Below are 17636 nucleotides of genomic sequence, written 5' to 3'. Positions count from 1 at the left end.
TGTGCGTGGGGAAGCCGAGGCACAGGTGGCCAGTGTTCACGGTGGGCGGGGAGGGGACGGTGGGTCTCAGGGTGGCCCCTGGGCTGGGCCGGAGGCTGCTGAGACTTGGGTGTTGGCGGGAATCAAAGGGAGGTGATTAGCTGATGCGTGGGGGGGGGGGGTGTCAAGGACAGGGGCAAAACAGTCAAACAGATAGACCACCCCTCCCCTGAAAGACCACTGAGGTCAATTTCTTTCTGCAACGCAGCCGTGAGGGAGGAGGGCCCGACCTGGAGGGACCAGGGGAGCGGGTGGAGGGCAGGCCTACAGGGGAAGAGGCAGCAAGGACCCGAGCAGGAGGGGCTGGCGCGTGGGACTCTCTGAGGGTCAGAGAGCCGGCCTCACCATCCAGAGCCACAGAGTGCGGGGTCACCTCTGGGCTGGGGTCCCTCTGGCGGTCTGCCTGGTAGAGGAGGAAGGCGGGGGCAGGGCTGCTAGGAGCAGGGGTGTGTGAAGAGCGGGAGGGGCCGCCCAGGGCTCGTCCTGCCCCTCCCACCTCAGGGCCTCTGTACCTGGTCCCCGCTGCACCTTGGAGCACCTCGGAGCGGCTGGGCCCCCGGGCCCCAGGGCGGTGACCAGGACTGTCCTGTGCCTCCTGCCCCCCCGCAGCCCCCACAGGGCTGGGAGTCAGCCTGCAGCTGCTCGGATCCAGGGTGACAGCTGCTGGAGGACCGGGGATTCCAGGGTGACAGCTGCTGCAGGACTGGCGCTGCTCATGCCCCTGGGAGGGGGTGGGGGTGTGCACGGTCCTGCCCCGGCCGGCCTCAGACCCGGCTGCATGGGGACAGGGGGCAGCTGCTGGATGAGGAGCTCTGTGCCCTCCCGCAGGAGACATGGCCTCTGTGATCCTCTGTCTCCCCGTCTGTGAAGTGGGGGGCCAGTCTGCGTTCCTGGGAAGGGTGGCGCTAATGCCAGTAGCCAAGGGCATTGGGAGCCTGGTGGCTGCTGCCTGGTCTGCGATGGAAATGGCAGCGCGCACCCGGCTGTTCCCTCCACGCTGAGAGTCTCGGCAGTGGGTCTGTGAGCTTCAGAGCCGTGCCTGGGGCCTGGGTGGAGGGCAGAGGAGCCACCCAGACCTGGTTCTTGCCCTCGGAAGTGTGTGGCCAAGGGAGGGCGGGGTGCTGATAGGAAAGTGAATCAGCAAAGTGTCAGGATAGGAGGCTCCCTGGGGAAAGGAAGGGGTCAGGAGGGCTTCTTGGAGGAAGTGGCTTCTGAGCTGAGTCTTCAGTATGAACAGCTGCTTACCTTGTAGACAGGGAGGAGAAGGGCTTTCCAGACAGAAGGGGCAGTGGGTGCAGAAACCCAGAGGTGTAGTGGCCTCTGGCTGATCTAGCACTCTCGTAGTCTGGAGTGTAAGATGCCCCGGAATGCAGGGAGAGGCCGTTCCTGACAAGCCTCGAATGCCATGTCCAGGCCTTGGGCTGTATCTGCAGGCGTCAGATTCCTCACAAGACCCTGGTCAGAGAAGTGACTGGAGGCAGCAGGGAGGCAGGGCAGCTGGTAGGATCAGGTCCAGGCATGCAAGGAGGGGCCCTGGCGAGAGGGGAGGGGAGGGCCGCAGCGGAGCTCCAGGAGCTAGAAATGGATCTGACCTCAGGGTCAGTTGGTTTCAGAGAGTGAGGGAGAGTCAAGAATGAATTTTCCCCAAATGCTTACAAGTTTCTCCAACAGCGAGGCTCTGTGCTCTTGGGGTCTACAGACAGCGATGGAAACAAGTTAATCAGATCACAGAAACACGGTTATACAGTGCCGGTCCGGAAAAGCTGGCAACAGTGTGTGATCTAAAGAGAATAGATAATGGAAGTGGGTGAGGACCAGCTAGCAGAATTGGCGTGTGCAAAGGCCCTGTGGCTGGAGGCCACTTCCCAGTGGGGCACAGAGCATGAGCGTTCAGTGCTCAGGGACACCAGGAGTCAGGAAGGGCCGGCTCGGGGCACCTGGAAGCCCATGGTGAGTGTCGGGATCGGATACGTTGCAGGGTGGGACAGGTGATCAAAGGGTACCCTTGGGAATAGAACATAGGAAGGGAAGCAGAGTGTGTGCAGGCCACAGAAGACATCCTGGAGAGGTAACTTGGAGGTGACTCAGGCCCGGGGCTCTGGGGAGGCTGGGGCTAGGGATGTAGATCTTGGGGTCGAGGTGGGGACTGAGGTTCTGGTATGGACAGGGTCCCGTGAGGACAGCCGACCCCTTCTCTCCTGGGCTTGCCTTGCAAGAGAAAAGATGGGCACCTGCTTCTGACCGGACCCGCTTCTGTCCCTTGAGCCAAGTAGGGGAGGAGAGGGCAGGTGGGGAGGGGCGGCGGGGCCTCAGTGACTCTCTTTCTCCCGCCCGCAGCATCCACAACGGGGTCATTGCCGTCTTCCAGCGCAAGGGGCTGCCTGACCAGGAGCTCTTCAGCCTCAACGAAGGCGTCCGGTGAGTGGCCGCCTGTCTGTCCTGTCCGGGGCCTGTGAGTGGGGCGGGAGGCTGTAGCCAGGCCCTGCCTCCCCAGCCACGCCTAAAATACTGCCCTTACGGCCACGGTGGGCAGCGACCCCGGGGCCACCGTGTGCAACTTGACCCAGGTTCTGGTCGTGTGGCTCTTGGGCCTGGTGGACCTTCACCCCCACTGGTCCCGAGGACTTTGTCTTCAGGGGAAGCAGGGTGGGACTTGGACAGGGGCTTGAGATCACGCCCACATTCCCCGCTGGTGTTGAGCATCATGAAGGATATTATTCTGTTAAAGAGGAAGGACCCACCTGCTTAATGACGGGAGTGTCGTTCCCGGAAAGGCAGTCACAGCCCGGCCGAATGCCCCTCATTTCCTGTGGACGGCCAAGCAGCGAGCACTGGTGAGGGAGTCCAGGAGGGACCAGCCCCTCCAAGCTGCTGCTGTGAGCCGGGCACCGTCCGTCACTCAGAGGGAGTCAGCAAGGCCAGCCCCGGTCATCCTGCTTTGCGGTGACGGAGGCTGAAGATCAGAGAGATGGGGATGTCTGCCCGGGGCCACACAGCTGCCTCAAGGAGGCATTTCCTCTCTTTGTGCTATTCCCTTCTCACTCCGGGCTCTGCTACCCAGTCCCTGTGTCAGCTGGGGAGAGGGGGCGGCCCAGCTCCTCGTCGGCTCACGATGGGAATGAAGGATGATGGGGAGCGGGATCGTGTTCATACAGGGCACCCCCGCCCGGTGTGGCAGGGCCGAAAAGGGCCTTACAGACAGGTAAACTGAGGAGCGGGGTGGGTAAGGGGCGGCGTTGCCTCTCCCAGGCCCCCTTCCATGCAACCCGTCTCGGGGGTCCTGCTTTCCTCAGGCTCCTCGACTGCCCATTTTACCGGGGAGGGAACTGAGGCCAAGGTCACTTGTTGCGTGTGCCCACAGGGCTGGTCAGTGGAGCTGGGGCTCAGGTCCCTGACCCCAGGGCCTGTGGGTCCTTTGGGACGTCCCCCTGCCCAACCTCCACCCAGCTTTCTCCATCCCAGAGCCACGTTAAAGCAAGTGGCAGGAGTTCCGCGTGGTCCCCGTGACTGGTCGTTGGCCTCGATCCCACGAGAAAGCCTGGTGACTGGAGCCGTTGATGGCGCGGTCACCCAGACGTTCCCCTCGGTGTTCGGGGCCACGTGGTGAGATGGGGGTAGGTGGGGGAGTTCCTCGGTGGGTCCCGGCGAGGCTAAGGCCAAGGAGGTGAACAGGCAGAGGACCCTGACATCGGCCATCACCCTTTCTTCCCTCCGTTGTCATGTACACGCATAGGTGGGCACAGCGACACGTAATTCACTCTTCAGATGTACAGTTCCGTGGTTCCTAACAGATTCAGAGTTGTGAGTCCTCACCGCTGTTTGATTCTGGAACATTCTCATCCCCCCCCCATAAAAGCCTGTCCCCATTAACAGTCACTGCCCAGCCCCTGACAAAGGCCAGTCGAGTGTCTGTGTCTGTAGATTTGCCTCTTCTAGACGTTTCACATACGCGCGATCACCCGGTGTGCGCACGGCCTGGGTCGGCCGCATCCATGTCGCCTCACGCCTTCAAGCTCGTCGCGTCGGAGCCCGTGCCTGCACCTCATTCCTTCTCGCGGCCAAATACTGTTCCACGCTAGGGAAACCGCGTTCCCTGCACCCGTTCGCCTGTGATAGCTGCCCCCTCGGCCGTGACACGCACACGGCTGTGAGCGCGCAGGGCTTCCTGTGACCCGCGGACACGTGGCTTCGTTTCTCCTGGGGCCACCCCCAGGGTGGGGTAGGGGCTGCCCCGCTGCTCTGCACGGCTTCGCTTCCCACCCCGGAGCCCGCGGCCTGTGCCCCCACCTTCTTCCCTGCACGTGCGACTTGACTTTCGGGAATTTGTATCCTAATGGCACTTGCAGGCGTGAGGAGCCCTTTCGTGGCTGAGGTTTGCACTTCCCTGATGACTGAGGACGGGAACATCTTTTCACGGGCTTGTTGGCCATCTGCAGACCATCTTTGGGCAATGTCTCCTTGGCCCATTTATAAATGGGATGACTTATCTCTTTCTTGTTGAGTCGCGGGAGTTCTTTATATATTCAGGGTCTGGACCTTCAGCAGGCTCTGACTGGCACAGCTGCTCTCGCTCCGTGGGTTGTCTTCACACGTTCCTGGGGCTGTTCTCCAAACCATGAAGGTTCGATTTTGGTGACATCCAGGATGTGGTCCAGCCTCTCTCTTGACCCGTTCCTTTGACCGCCTTCTTTAAAGGCCCCAAACCAGGCACACTTCGTATAATAGTTTCCCCAGACTAAGTCACTCTGGGTCACAGAGGACACCCCTCCAGGCACACCATGCCCCCAGCATTCGATGGCACAGCTCCTGGCCTGCCCAGGGCCAGGAGAATTGCGTGGGGGCTCGTGGGCAAGAGCTCAGCCACCTGCTCTGTCCCGAGAGGCCCCTTCTGTTGCCTTCTGGGCTCTGGCATGCAGATCCACTGGCCCTGTGACTCCCAGAAGCCACCAGACCCATCTGGCCAGGGTGGCCCTGGCCTCGGCCTCTGCCCCCCACTCCGGCCCCTTTCTGTGGCTGTCCCTCTCCCCTCCGATGACACCCGGGCTGTTCCCCCGGCAGTGCCTTCCCCAGGTGGTGTCCTGGGGTGATTAGGCTGCCTGGGCATTCGCCTGCGGATACGGGAGCCGCCTAACCTGCAGGCCCCCCAGCGTCTCAGTGTCCACATCTGTAGAATGAGCGTGACTCCCCTCCAGCAGCCGGGAGAGCCAGTGGATGCGGCACACACAGATGCTTGCCCAGCCATGCCCTCACCCCTGCTCAGGGGCTCACGTAGTGAGTTAAGAGGAAATATCGGGAGGTGTGTGGGGAGCTGCAGGCAGCCGGCAGTGGGGCAGAGGGTCTGCTCGGCCCTGAAGGAGACGTTCATTCATTCGTTCATTTGTTCATTCGTTCATTCGTGTTCGTACTCACTGTCACTAATCACAGGCCAGGGAGAGAGAGAGGAGGGCTTTACTGAGCACCTGCTGCATACACCAAGAGTGAGCTGTGGTCTCACTTGACAGCCCGGACCCTCCTCCCCGCCTCCTGGCATGTCTCTGGTCCCAGAGGAGGGTGCTGGAACTCAGGTAGGGGCAGGGACTTGCCCAGAGTCACACAATGGACCGGCGGCATCGGGCTGGCTCTCTGTCCCCTGACGGGCGGAGGGGACTCACCCAGGCTCAGCCTTGATCCCTCCTTGCCCTTTGCTCTGTGGCCATGCGTGGTGACCTGAGATAGACGTTGAGCCTGCCCATGGGGGTCACACAGCTGAGGTCATGTGAGGTGAGGTCACATCCGGTCCTTGGAAGCCCAGACGACTGGGACAAGGTGGAGGGACCGTGGCAGGGGCTGACCACAGGGGCCACTGGCTTCACACCCCCTTGCTGTCCGAGGTGGAGTTCAGCCTGGTGATTGCAGCCACTGTTAACGTCACAGTGACGCAGGGATGGCGTCAGGCTGTGACATGGGGTTGGTCCTGTGCTAAGAGGAGCTGCCAGCCAGGGGTGTAGGACAGGGTGCCAGGGGCGCGGGACAGGGTCCTAGGGCTGCCCCCAGACAGCCGCAGTTGCTCTGACCCTCAGGGTCCCCATCTGCCCCATCCAGGGACACCAGGACCATGGTCAGGCTGGCATGAGCTTTGGGCTGTGACCGGCCTGGTCCAGCTGTGTCTCTCTTCAGCCCCCACACCATCATCTCTGCGCCTATTTCCTGCCCGAAGCCCCAGGTTCCAGGGATGCCGGCTGCTCGGCTGCTGGGTGCTAGTCACCGACACAAGCCACCTGCCCTCTGTCCCTCTGCTTCATTTACCCCCCAGGCCCGTATCCCCACCACCCCCACTGGGGACAGCCAGTCCTTGGGGGGTGGTCTTCTTTCAGCTCCGCCAGGAGGGTGGAGTATAGTCACCCGAAAAGGCCTTTGAGGACCAGCGCACCCTCTTAGTGGGGATGAGGGACGGGGAGTTTGGTGCCCCCTCAAGTGTACGTGCATGCTTACACACGCGTGTGCGTGCACACACACAGCTCCAGGGCGGACAGAGACGAGAGGGGAGGTCAGGTGTTGGGCCAAGTGTTGACAGCGCCCGAGTGTTTCAGGCCGTGCCTGGTCTGGACTGGGACGCCCGCCATTCCCAGCCCCCAGAGGTGTGCAGTGCGGAGAGCTGTCAACCTGAGTGCGAAGGAGGAGGCTCAGACCCTAACTCGGTGTGTCCTGTGTGGCCTTGGACAAGTCACTGGACCTCCCTGAGTCTCCCTTGTCTCGCTTTTAGAAGGGAACCGTACTGGGCACCTGCTGCTGGGTTGGTGAGGACAATACAGGAGAGCTGCCCTGGGGAGAGAGGCGGAAGGGGGGTAGCTGTGCTGGTGGCTTGGGCTGGGCGGTGGGGGATGGAGCTGAGGGTCAGAGGCCCAGAACTGCTCCCCGCCCCCGAGAACGTGACAGATGCCAGTGGCCCTCACTTGCTCTGGGGAACCTTCCGCTTCCTCACGTGTGCAGTGTTGGCGGGAGCCCGCAGAGCCCCAGTGAACACCACGGAGGCCTGAGGCCCACCCAGCCCTCCCTCCCCACCTGCCCCCTGCACTGGGACGGGGTGGGGGGCGCATGCCCACACTTCCCCCTGGGCTGAGCGGGTCGGCCTCCTGCTGCCCCCGGCGACCCCCCATCAGTGCCGCCTGGGCCCTGCTGTCCCTCACTGTCCTGTCGCCTCCCGCCCACAGGCAACTCCTGAAGACAGAGCTGGGGTCGTTCTTCACCGAGTACCTGCAGGTGGGTGGTCTGCGCTCTCGAGCGGGCCGGGGTTGCTTTCCGAGCAGGCCAGAAAGGACCGGAGTCGCCTCCTCTCCGTGGTCCACAGTGTGCTAGGTTCCAAGGACTGCCGCACCACTGTGGCTCAGTTTCCCTGTCCAGCTGGGGCGGGTCGTCGGGCAGGTTCATGACAACGGTGCGGGTGAAGTCTGCGCGCCGGGCGTGCCCTGGCACGTGGCAGGACGCAGGGCTGGTTCCCTTCCAGGCCGTTCACCTCCCGGGACACAGGGTAGGCTTCCAGACGTCCCCGTCACTGCAGGGCCCCTGCGCCCCGAGCACGCAGTGACGCTGCTGGCCTGGCGTCGGCATCCTGAGGCCCCTGTGGCCGAGGCCCTGCCGTCATGCCGCCTCTGGCCAGGGAGCCTGCAGAGTTCACGCACACCCGGAACCGGCCGTCAGTGTCTTCCCAGCACGAGCCGAGGTTCAAGCTCTGCTTGGGGTGGGGGAGGTTGGGGGCAATGGGTGAGTCCCGGCCCCCTGGGCCTCAGCTGCCGGCTGATGGGGCGAAGGGGCAGGGGGAGGCCTTCTGGGGGCCTCCGCCTGCCCGAGGCCATCCGCCGGGGCAGTAACAGCTTACCTGTGTGTGCTTTCCAGAACCAGCTGCTGACGAAAGGCATGGTGATCCTGCGGGACAAGATCCGCTTCTATGAGGGTGAGTGTGGTGGCCCACAGCGGGGACCGAGTGCAGGGACTTGCCACCGTCCCTGCTGGGACACGTGGCCCTGCGTGCCTTGCCTGTGCCCCTGGGTGGCAGGGCGGCGAGGCCACAGTCTGACTCCAGGAGCGGACCTTACCGGGGAGAGAATCTGCCCTTCCTGCCACGGCCCCACAATTTGCTGGAGCCCGAGAGGGCTGCGAAATCAGGGAAAAGCCTGCCCCCGGGGCCTCTGGTGCCAGTGAACCCCGTTCCCGCAGCCTGGGAGATCCCCTGACAGGATCTTAGAGGACTGGGCAGCTAGCATAGGGCCGAGGTTGCCCTGATGTTCCCGAAGGAGGAGGTGGGAGGCGGGGACTGTCACCGGGCTGGGAGCCGCTGTCCCGTCAGAGGTTGGGGCCTGAGCTTGGGCCTGGACCTTCTAGATGAGTTTTCTCTTTCCATGCTCATACCCAGCCACGAGACCTTTGGGTCCCTGTGCCTGTTTCCTAGCTGGGGACAGTATGTCTGCAGCCGCACTGAGTAGAGAGCGGGGTGCATCCAAGCCCAGGCCAGTCTGACCCCAGCGCACATGCCCTTGGCCCTTCTGGAGGCCCCTGATCTCCAGCGCACCTCTGCCAGGCTCGGGCCTCAGCAGGTAGGGAAGGGTCCTGGCGGGCTCCGCCTCCCTCCCCCCAGCACCCTCCAGCTCCCATGTCCCTAGGTCAGGGGGCAGCGACCAAAGTGGTGTGTCCTCGTCAGAGTGAATTGGCAGAGAGAACGATCATATGAGAGGACCCAGCTCAGACCACAGTGCCTTTGCTGAGGCCTGTTTTCTGCCAGGCCCGGGGCTGAGTTCAGGCTCCACGAACATTCGCTGAGCACCTACTATGCACCAGGCACTTGGCACTTGCCTACTCTCTGCGAGACCGTCCTGCGTTTTTTCCAGCTACTAACACTGGCTTTCCCAGCAGCCCTGCTTGGGAGATACCACTGCAGCCACTGCACATACAGGGAAACTGAGGCACCCAGGCCATGCGGCTCTGTGCGGCAACCTGGTTCCACTTCCACTTTGGTTCCTTCTTCAGTCCTTACTCTGATCCTAGAAAGAAGGAGTATAATCCCATTTCCCAGAGGAGGACACTGAGGCCAGTGGCCTAGTGTGCATTGGGTGAGCTCAGAGCCGCGTGTCCCCCGCTCTCTCTGCACGTCCTGCTTCTGTCGGGGGCAACGCTGAGGCGGGAGCGTGGGAAGGACTGCCAGGACCACAGTCCAGCGGAGGGAGAGACAGACCGCCGGGGTCCAGGCTGGCTTCCTGGAGGAGGCAGCAACTGAGTCAGCAGTCGAGGCGCTAAGGATCTGGCACCTGGTGGAGGTCCCTCCCACGCCCCCTCCTTACTCGGCACATTCCAGCAGTCCCTCTGCCTCCCACCGGCTCCGGCCCAGGGGAGCTGGGAGCTTCAGAGAAGAGAAGCTTTGTGCAGCTTAGTCAGGCCCTGCCTGCAGCGGCCGTGTCACCAGGCCACCCTCTGGGGCGTGCCCACCCCATCGAGCCGCCCCAGGCCGCAGGGACCGGCACAGAGTCCCGGTCTAGGGGCCATGGGTCCTGGCCTCCATTTCCCACCCAGCCACAGACCTCAGCCTTGGTCTCCCCCTCTTAGCTCCGTGGGGCTGGATGGACTCCACCCATGTGCTCAGTACGGGTCAGGCCGCAGCTAGCTTCTGGGGGCCTGGAGATGGGGGAGACGGCTCTGTCCACCAGGGATTAACAGTCCAGTCGGGTACACGGACGGGGACCAGACGGTGACAGCTCCGTGTGATGCATGGCGGTGAAGGAAAGCCGTGGGGAAGGAAGGGTTCACTCCGTCTTAGCAGGGAGGGCTCCATGGAAGCAGTGGCCCTTGAGTCAGGCCTCAGAATGTAGTCTGTCAAGAAGCCGTTCTGCCCCCCTCGGTCTATACCAGGGGACAGTCGCTGACGCCACTCCCCGACGGGCGGCCTTTGGAGCCTGCCCTGTCCACCTTCTGCCCCGTTTGGCTCCCAAAGAAGCTCTTTACTTGAGATCGCTCCCTGTGGCCAGCCATGTCCTCACTTGTGCCTCTGCTGGGGGCCGGGGTGGCCTCGCCCACCCGCCTCCAGCCTTGCGGACATCAACTCCCAAGCACCGCAATTCCTGGAAACGAGAGGCCAGGAGGGACAGCCTTGCCATGAGACTCTCCGTGGTCTCCCAGCCGGGCTTACAGGAGTGGGGTCGGGCTGCCGCCCAGGATGGCTCCTCAGCGGCCAGACACCCGATGACCCCAGGGACGAACCCAGGGCCTCCTGCAGGCTCCAGGCCCTGGGCTCGGCCCTCTCTTGGCCGGCAGGTATCCCAGCCCATCACTGGCCATCCGGCCTGACTCCCCAGTGGCCTTCACACACTGGCTGGTGGGCCTGACTCCATTGGGCCGACCCCCTGGCCAGCTGGCCTCCTCGGAGCCCCTGCTGTGGCCTTTTCCATGGCCCTGTGGTCATCGCGGGGCTGAGACCTGAGCCAAGATTAGCCTGGTACGCTCCAGTCTCCCGGGCCCTCAGCGCTCGGACGGAACATAGGAGGGCAGAGGACCCACATACCGGGGGAGAAGCCCGGTTCTGCCGAACTTCAGCACAGACAAGGCGGCCCGCACGGGTGCACCGGTGGCCACAGCCATGGCCACCACTGAGTGAGCATTTGCTGCACAGCAGCCTCCTCCCAGTGCACGCGAGGACGTTCCCAACCATCTTATGGAGTGTCACATGGAGGCCTGGTTGCCGGACTCCCTAGGGTCCCACGGCGAAGCAGAGCAGGGCTCCAGCTCCGGGCAGCCTGACGCTGTCACCCCCGACAGCCCCCCACCCAGCCTTTGTCGCCAGCCTTAGACCACAGGCCCCAGCAGAGAACTTGGCCTGTGGGCGAGCTCGTGCTTCCTGGCCTCTTGGTCGCCTGAAGCTCTGACGGGCCCTCGAGGCTGTGTTTTACAACGTCTGCTTTCCACAGCATTTCCGCCCCGCGGGCTGGAGAGCGGCCTGCGGACGCCGGCCTGGCCCGGGCCCAGAGCCACCCCACGGCCGGCCCAGAAAACTGAGCCGTCTTTCTTCTCACCGGGGATGGCGGGGACCTAAAGGGACCTTTGTGTAGACAGAGGCCTGCGGGCGGCAGCAGCCACCCATCCTGGGTTCCACAGAGCTAGGTGTGGGCCCCTGGGGAGGGCTGGGAGCTGGCCGCCGGGCGGAGAGCCCCAGGGCCCACAGATCGGCCATGCACAGAGGCCACCCTCGCTGCCCACGGGGCTGGACGGGCTTCCCGGGGCCGCCCCCACCAGGCTTCCCTCCCAGAGCCCCCGCACCTACACAGAGTTGGGGCCTCTACGGGCAGTGAAAGTGTGGGGTTCGGAGTCCAAAGGAAGTACGGAGAAGAGGGGAAGGCCTTTGTTCGGCTCGCTGGTTCCCATGGAGACCTCGAGGCGTCCCGCACGAGCGGTGTGGTCTGGGAGGCCAGCCAGCATGTGGCACTTGCGCCCTTTTCACCCAGAGACCCCAGCACACCCCGTTTTTCTCCAGCCATCCACTGGAGGTCCCACCGAGCCGCAGGGGCCTTGGCGACGTGCTTAGCCCGGACCCGGCCGGCCAAGCTTTCTGTTTGTTCCAGGCAGGGGGGCTGAGCACTCAGAGCTTTGCATGTCCTGCAGCAGTCCAGTCCCAGCTCGGGGACACCTCATCTGTCCTTATCCCTCAGAGACTGCCCTCCCTGAGGAAGGCAGGCTCCTTCCCGGGGCTGGCAGAAACACCCAGAGCCTGACCGAATGCCTGCTTTCCACACATCTACTTGTGTGGTTCCCACACTGAGGATGTCCATCAACCCAGCAAATCCAGCCTCTTAAATCAGCTTAGCACCTCCTCCAGGAAGCCCTCCCTGCCGGCTCCTCTCCACTTTCTCTGGTTCCCTTCCCGACCTGGGATGCACTGTTCTTGGATGTGATCTCCCCGGTTCCTCTGACCCCAGCTCAGGCAGCCCGGGCTGGCAGGGACCAGGGGCCTGGAGGAGAAGGACCTGAACTTCTCAGAGGCTCCGTCTCTTGGTCTGCCCACTGAGGTCGCCCCTTCAATGGGCAGATGATTGCACTCCTAGTTGCCATTCAGAGTCCTGCTTCCCTGTCCTGTGGTGGATCTGGGAGGCTCTGGTGGGTCCCCAGTGCCCAGTATAGGTGCTCTGCAAACATCTGCATGGGTGGACAGATTGCCCGCCTGCTGGGGGAACGCCGTGGGAATTGGGAGGAGACAGGGCTATGTGTGGCAGCTGCCAGTGGGGGCAGGGGGCGTTCCTGTGCAGGACTGGGGTGGGATGAAGGAATGGGAACCGGCCAGGACTTAGCAGCTCTTTCTCTGCCCTGGGCCTTGGTTCTACTCATTTCATCCCCACAGCCCTGGGAGGTTGGCCCTTTCAATGTCCTGTTTTATTAATGGGAGAAACTGAGGCACGGGGTAACTACGTCGTGGACCCCCAGCCACAGAGTTGCTAAGGGCTGTGTGCTGTCAACCTGGGGGGCAGGGAGGGCGCCTCCAGGGCCCAGAGCCTGGCCCTCAGCTCCCATGCGGATGGGAGAGAGGACTCCAGCCTGGGAGGGCTGAGCAGTGACAGCTCCCTGTGCCCACAGGACAGAAACTGCTGGACTCGCTGGCAGAGACGTGGGACTTCTTCTTCAGTGACGTGCTGCCCACACTGCAGGCCATCTTCTACCCAGTGCAGGTGAATGGCCCCTGCAGCCGTGGGATGCCCGGGGCCCAGGCGACCACCCGTCCCAGCCTTCCAGCATGCTGTCCCCAGCCCGGGGATGGCCACGTCCCTGGACCCCTCACCTGCTTTCTCTCCTACAATCTGGAACGAAGGACGGTGTGTCCCCCCCCCCCCACACACACACACACACAGGCCCTATAAAGTCCTGGGCAGCACATAGTAGGCCCTTCCCAGCATACAGTAGGGGCTTGGTACGTGACAGTGACCCTTTCCTTGCCTGGGGAAGCTGGCTGGGGCCTCTCTTCGGGTCAGGGCCATCCAGGGAGGAGGGTGGAGTAGAAGGGGGCCCAGGGATATGTAGGGTCGTGTCGTAGCCCTGAGATCTGGCCCCGGATCGGCAGACAGGGAAGCAGCAGTTTCTAACGATGGCAGCGGGATGGGGCACGGCTTTCTGTGTCTGCAGGGCAAGGAACCGTCCGTGCGCCAGCTCGCCCTGCTGCACTTCCGGAACGCCATCACCCTGAGTGTGAAGCTGGAGGATGCGCTGGCCCGCACCCATGCCCGGGTGCCCCCCGCCATCGTGCAGATGCTGCTGGTGCTGCAGGTGCGTGGCGCCACAAGGAGGCCACTGGGCATGAGGCCGGGCCTTCCAGACGCAGAGCCTGAGGCAAGGGTCTGGGTCCACAGGACTCGTCAATGGGGAGAGACTGTTAGGAGAAACCTGTAAGGAGACAGGGAAGCAGGAGGAGCCCAGAAGGTGTTGGGGGGAGATGGGAGTTCAAGAGAAGGCAGACGTCAGCCTCATCCCATGGGGAGCCCAGGAGTGTGGATGGGCCCAGAGGTGTCCCCAGTGGGCAGGGACTATGCCTTCACCCCCTGTACCAGCCAGCTGTTGGGGCTGTTGGCCGCCTCCCCACAACGGTTCCAGACGTTCCTGGTGCCGGTGTCTTTCACCCGCCAGAGCAGCTTTAGGAAGGGGGCGGCCACACGCTGTTGGCAGCCTTGCTCCCAGCAGCTAGGGATCAGTGGCCTTCCCAAAACAGCAGAGGGTCTGATGGACCACAAACAGGGCCTTTTGCAAACTCCTGCATCCCAAGCGCAGGACCCTGTAGTTTGCCGGCTTGTCCCACTGTAAAAGGACAGAGGTAGGCACTGTCATCCACCCCATTTTATAGGTGGGAAATAGAGTCCTCGTTTGCCCAGAGCTAACAAGGCCTGGCCTCACCCACATCTGACGGCTCCGAAGTCCTGTTCCTTGTTCTTCATCCCCTCGTGCACATGGGTAACCTAAATTAGTCTCGCAGACTGCGAGGTTGGTCCTAGTGTCCAGGGCAGCCAGTGAAGATTGCAGAGCAAGGAAAGTGCTGACGAATGTGGAGGTCTGAGGGTCGAGGGACTGCGCAGGGCAGGAGCTGGTGGTCTTTCTGGAAACCACATGTCCTGCTGTTGGGATTTGGAAGGATTTTAGGGGAACCTGGCTGGGTTGAAGCCGGGGTCCTCTAAGGACTTTGTGCCTCTCAGCCTCTTTCCTCACCTATGTGACTTCCTGCCTGCAGGACAGGTTCAAGGACAGTGGGGAGTAATCAGATGTAAAGCCTTTTGTGGTGCTTCTGGGAGCCTGCGGTGGCTGGACAGGGATTTGGAGCCAAGGAGGTCCCACCCCAGGCTGGTGGCTAGACTGGGGCGGTGCTGCCCCCTGGTGGCCTCTCTGCCTCATGCAGCTTCCTCCGCTTGGTCCCGTCACCCCTAGGACTTGCCCTCCTGCCCCATCGCTGTTGCCCCACTCCCGACCTGGCCGGCACTTTGACTGAGCTTGTCCCCACTGTTTTCGAGTCCCAGATGGATCTGAAGTCACAGCTGCTGGTTAGCATGTGTCGAGGGCCTACCGTGTGCCCTGTACTTCCCCAGCAGAGTGACCGTTCTCCTGGGGAAGCCAGGAGAGCAGCTCAGCCTCTGAGTGCTCACAGGTAATGCAGCCCCGGGGCCGCCATTCTCAGTGTGCAGTGGGGAGCAGAGACAGACGTCCTGTACAAGGCTGCGCAGAAGCATCGTGCTGGTCCGTGCTGCTGTCCGTGGGGGTGGAGGCAGTTCCCAGGGGCTTGGGGTCTGTAGTGATGGCTCCTCTTCGTTCTGACGGTGGGAGTTCATGTGCTCTCTAGTAGTCAGCCCGGCGGGGGGCCTAGGGATGTTCCCGGTCTTTTTGAGGAGCCGGCTTTTGGTTGCCTTGATTTTCCCTGAGGATTTCCTGCTTCAGTCTCAGTGAGGTCTCTCTGATTATTTCTCTTGTGCTCTCTTTGGACCTTGTTCGCTCTTTTTCTGGTTTGGGGTAGACACTTACTGACTTTAGGTTTTCCCTTTACTAATGTTTCCGTTTGATGCTACAGTTTCCCTCCAAGCATTGCTTCCCGTGCGTCCCATCAGTGCGGATCTGTTTTCATTTTCATTTCATTCAAAACATTTTAAGATACTTGCTAAGATTTCCTCTTTGGGGGATGGCTGAGTAGCTCAGTCCGTGAAGCATCTGGCTTTGGCTCAGGTCATGATCTCAGGAGCCTGGGATCGAGCCCCGCATCGGGCTCCCTGCTCAGCGGGGAGCCTGCTGCCCCCTCTCCTTGCTGCTCCCCCGCTTGTGCTCTTTCTGGCAAATAAATAAAATCTTAAAAAAAAAAAAAAAAAAAAAAAAGATCTCCTGTCGGATCCGTGGCTTACTTAGAAGTGAGTGAGTTGTTTGATCCCCGCATACCTGGGGCTCTCCCGGCTCTCTCCCCGCTCCTGACTCCCTGGCTTCATACCGCTGTGCTCTGAGAGCCGGCGCTGTACTTACATCCTTTTAAATTTGCAAAGGCGCGTTTTATAGCCCAGAATGTGGTCTGACCTGACAGGTGAACCACAGGAGCTGTGGAACGTGTGATTCTGCATCCGGGGAGGGGCGGGGGGCAGTGGTCTGACAGTGATTGGCGTGTTGAGTGCCGTGTCCTTCCTGAGTTTCTGCCTGCTGGTCTGTCTTCGCAAGCGGATGAACAGTCTGTTCCTCGGCTCTAGCAGCTCTGCCCCATGCGGTCTGCAGCTCTGTTGTCAGGTGCAGGCACACTAGGGGTCATTCCATCCTCCCCGAGAACTGCCCTCTGTACAGTTGCATAGTGACCTGCTTGACCCCTGTTGACTTTCCTGTCATCAGGGGTCAACCCTGTCTGGAATTAACCTAGCTGCTCCCGACGTCTGCATGGCATGGCTCTCTCAACCCTTTGCTTTTATTTATCTATCATTCATTCATTGGAGGGAGGGACAGAATGAGAGAATCCTAAGCAGGCTCTATGCCCAGCACAGAGCCCCAGACAGGGATTGATCCAACAACCCTGAGATCATGACCTGAGTGAAAGCCAGGAGTCGGCCCCTTGACTGCCTGAGCCGCCTGCACGGCCCTCAACTCTTTGCTTATGGTCTGTGTGTGTCTTCCCGGCTGAAGTGGGTTTCTCAGGCGTGGTATTGGGGCAGGGGGGCTCAGGCTGTCCCTAGCTGCTATTTTAAGATTCTAAAGGCATCTTGTGCCATGAGCCTCTGGCAGCCCCCGAGCCGGGCTGTCTTCCCCGTTCCTTCAGCCGTCCTTTGTTCAGTGAGCGCTCACTGTGGGCCTACTGTGTGCCGGCCGTCTGCTGGGGTGCGGGGGGCCCAGAGCTTGCCCTCCCCGTCAGCGAGACCAAGTCTGTCCTGCAGGCGGCTGCCTTCTTCCAGCTTTGGCCCTGATGGAACCGGAGGAGATAGAGATCCCTTCAGGGCTCTGGACAAGGCGGGTCAAGGAGGAGGAAGTGGGCAGGGCCTGGCAAGGGCATCAGTGTAGAGCAGGGGAGGGGCAGGGCCACCTGGGGGCCGGACTAGAGCCTGGCTGGCCCTGGGGGGCAAGCTTTTCCTGGCTGGGCGGGGGCGGCAGGGAGCATGCTGTCTGTCTCGTGACCACCCGTCTCCCTCCCTCTCTCACAGGGAGTGCATGAGTCCCGGGGCGTGACCAAGGACTACTTGCGCCTAGAGACACTGATCCAGAAGGTGGTGTCGCCCTACCTGGGCACCTACGGCCTCTACTCCAGCGAGGGCCCGTTCACACATTCCTGCATCCTGGGTAGGGTTTGCCTGGGCCTGGGGCGGGGAGCGGGGTAACCTCTGGCCCTATCCACCTCTGCCCAGGGTCCAGGCCTCCCAGTGAGGAGATGGCCACAGCCAGGTCCCGCTGGGGATTTGCTTTCCGGCCATGCAGCAGCTATGTGCCAGGCCTGGACACGCAGGGCCCGGGGTCCCTCCTACAAGAACTGAAGGGGACTTGTCGGGCTGACACCATACATGGTAATGAGATGACTCCCCTGAGAGCCCCACGGAGCTCCATGTTCCCAGTGAGGGCCCATCTGTGTTCAATCCTGAAAGGCAAGAGCTGGCCAGCAGAGGACACAGCATGTGCAAAGGCCTGGAGCCCAAGAAACCGAGCTTGTTCAGGGGAATTGTAGGAGAGGGGTGAAGGGAGGTGGGCGTCCTGGGGCTGTCTGGCCTGTCTGGAGGCCTGCCACGTTGCTCCTTTAACAGACAGTCCGTTGGTTCGTTCCCCTGTGTACACTGAGCACCTACTCTGTGCCTGCCCCTGTTCTTGGCCCTGGGGAAGACGCAGAGGCCAGGCCCCACCCATATGGGCTCTCACGGTCACGGACGCAGGCCAATGAGTACACAGTCCCCTGACCAGTCTCCGGGGGGACCTATACACAGGTGATGCAAGGGCTCTGCTGGGAAAGGCAAGACTGGAAGTGACAGGTGAGCTGAGGGAGGAGGAGCCAAGCCTGGGGAGAGAGGCACAGGGGCCGCTGGGGAGCGCCCACCTGCCTGCTGACATAAAGCCCACCCCCAGGGTTAGGGTTAAGGTTAGGAGAACTGGACAGAACCTCTCTCCTGCCC

At 62.0% G+C, this 17636-nt stretch overlaps 1 protein-coding gene across 9 annotated transcripts in view; it reads left to right on the top strand.

Moving 5' to 3' along the window:
* The window catches only part of PRR5 (proline rich 5), a 51648-nt gene that overhangs the window by 30001 nt on the left and 4011 nt on the right, over positions 1 to 17636 (top strand). For 5 of the 9 annotated variants that reach the window (XM_082739835.1, XM_082739836.1, XM_082739834.1 and 2 more), the window contains 6 exons: positions 2377 to 2457; positions 7230 to 7278; positions 7912 to 7969; positions 12625 to 12716; positions 13168 to 13371; positions 16683 to 16818. In XM_082739835.1, coding sequence (XP_082595961.1) covers positions 2377 to 2457; positions 7230 to 7278; positions 7912 to 7969; positions 12625 to 12716; positions 13168 to 13371; positions 16683 to 16818 — 620 coding nt within the window. Of the gene's footprint in view, positions 1 to 2376; positions 2458 to 3100; positions 3242 to 7229; positions 7279 to 7911; positions 7970 to 12624; positions 12717 to 13167; positions 13372 to 16682; positions 16819 to 17636 lie in introns of those variants that run through there. The other 4 variants (XM_082739838.1, XM_082739837.1, XM_082739840.1 and 1 more) reach the window with 2 other exon arrangements.

The sequence above is a fragment of the Mustela nivalis genome, assembly GCF_964662115.1.
Source record: "Mustela nivalis genome assembly, chromosome: 7".
Lineage (NCBI taxonomy): Eukaryota > Metazoa > Chordata > Mammalia > Carnivora > Mustelidae > Mustela > Mustela nivalis.
This window is presented reverse-complemented; position numbering and strand designations above follow the sequence as displayed.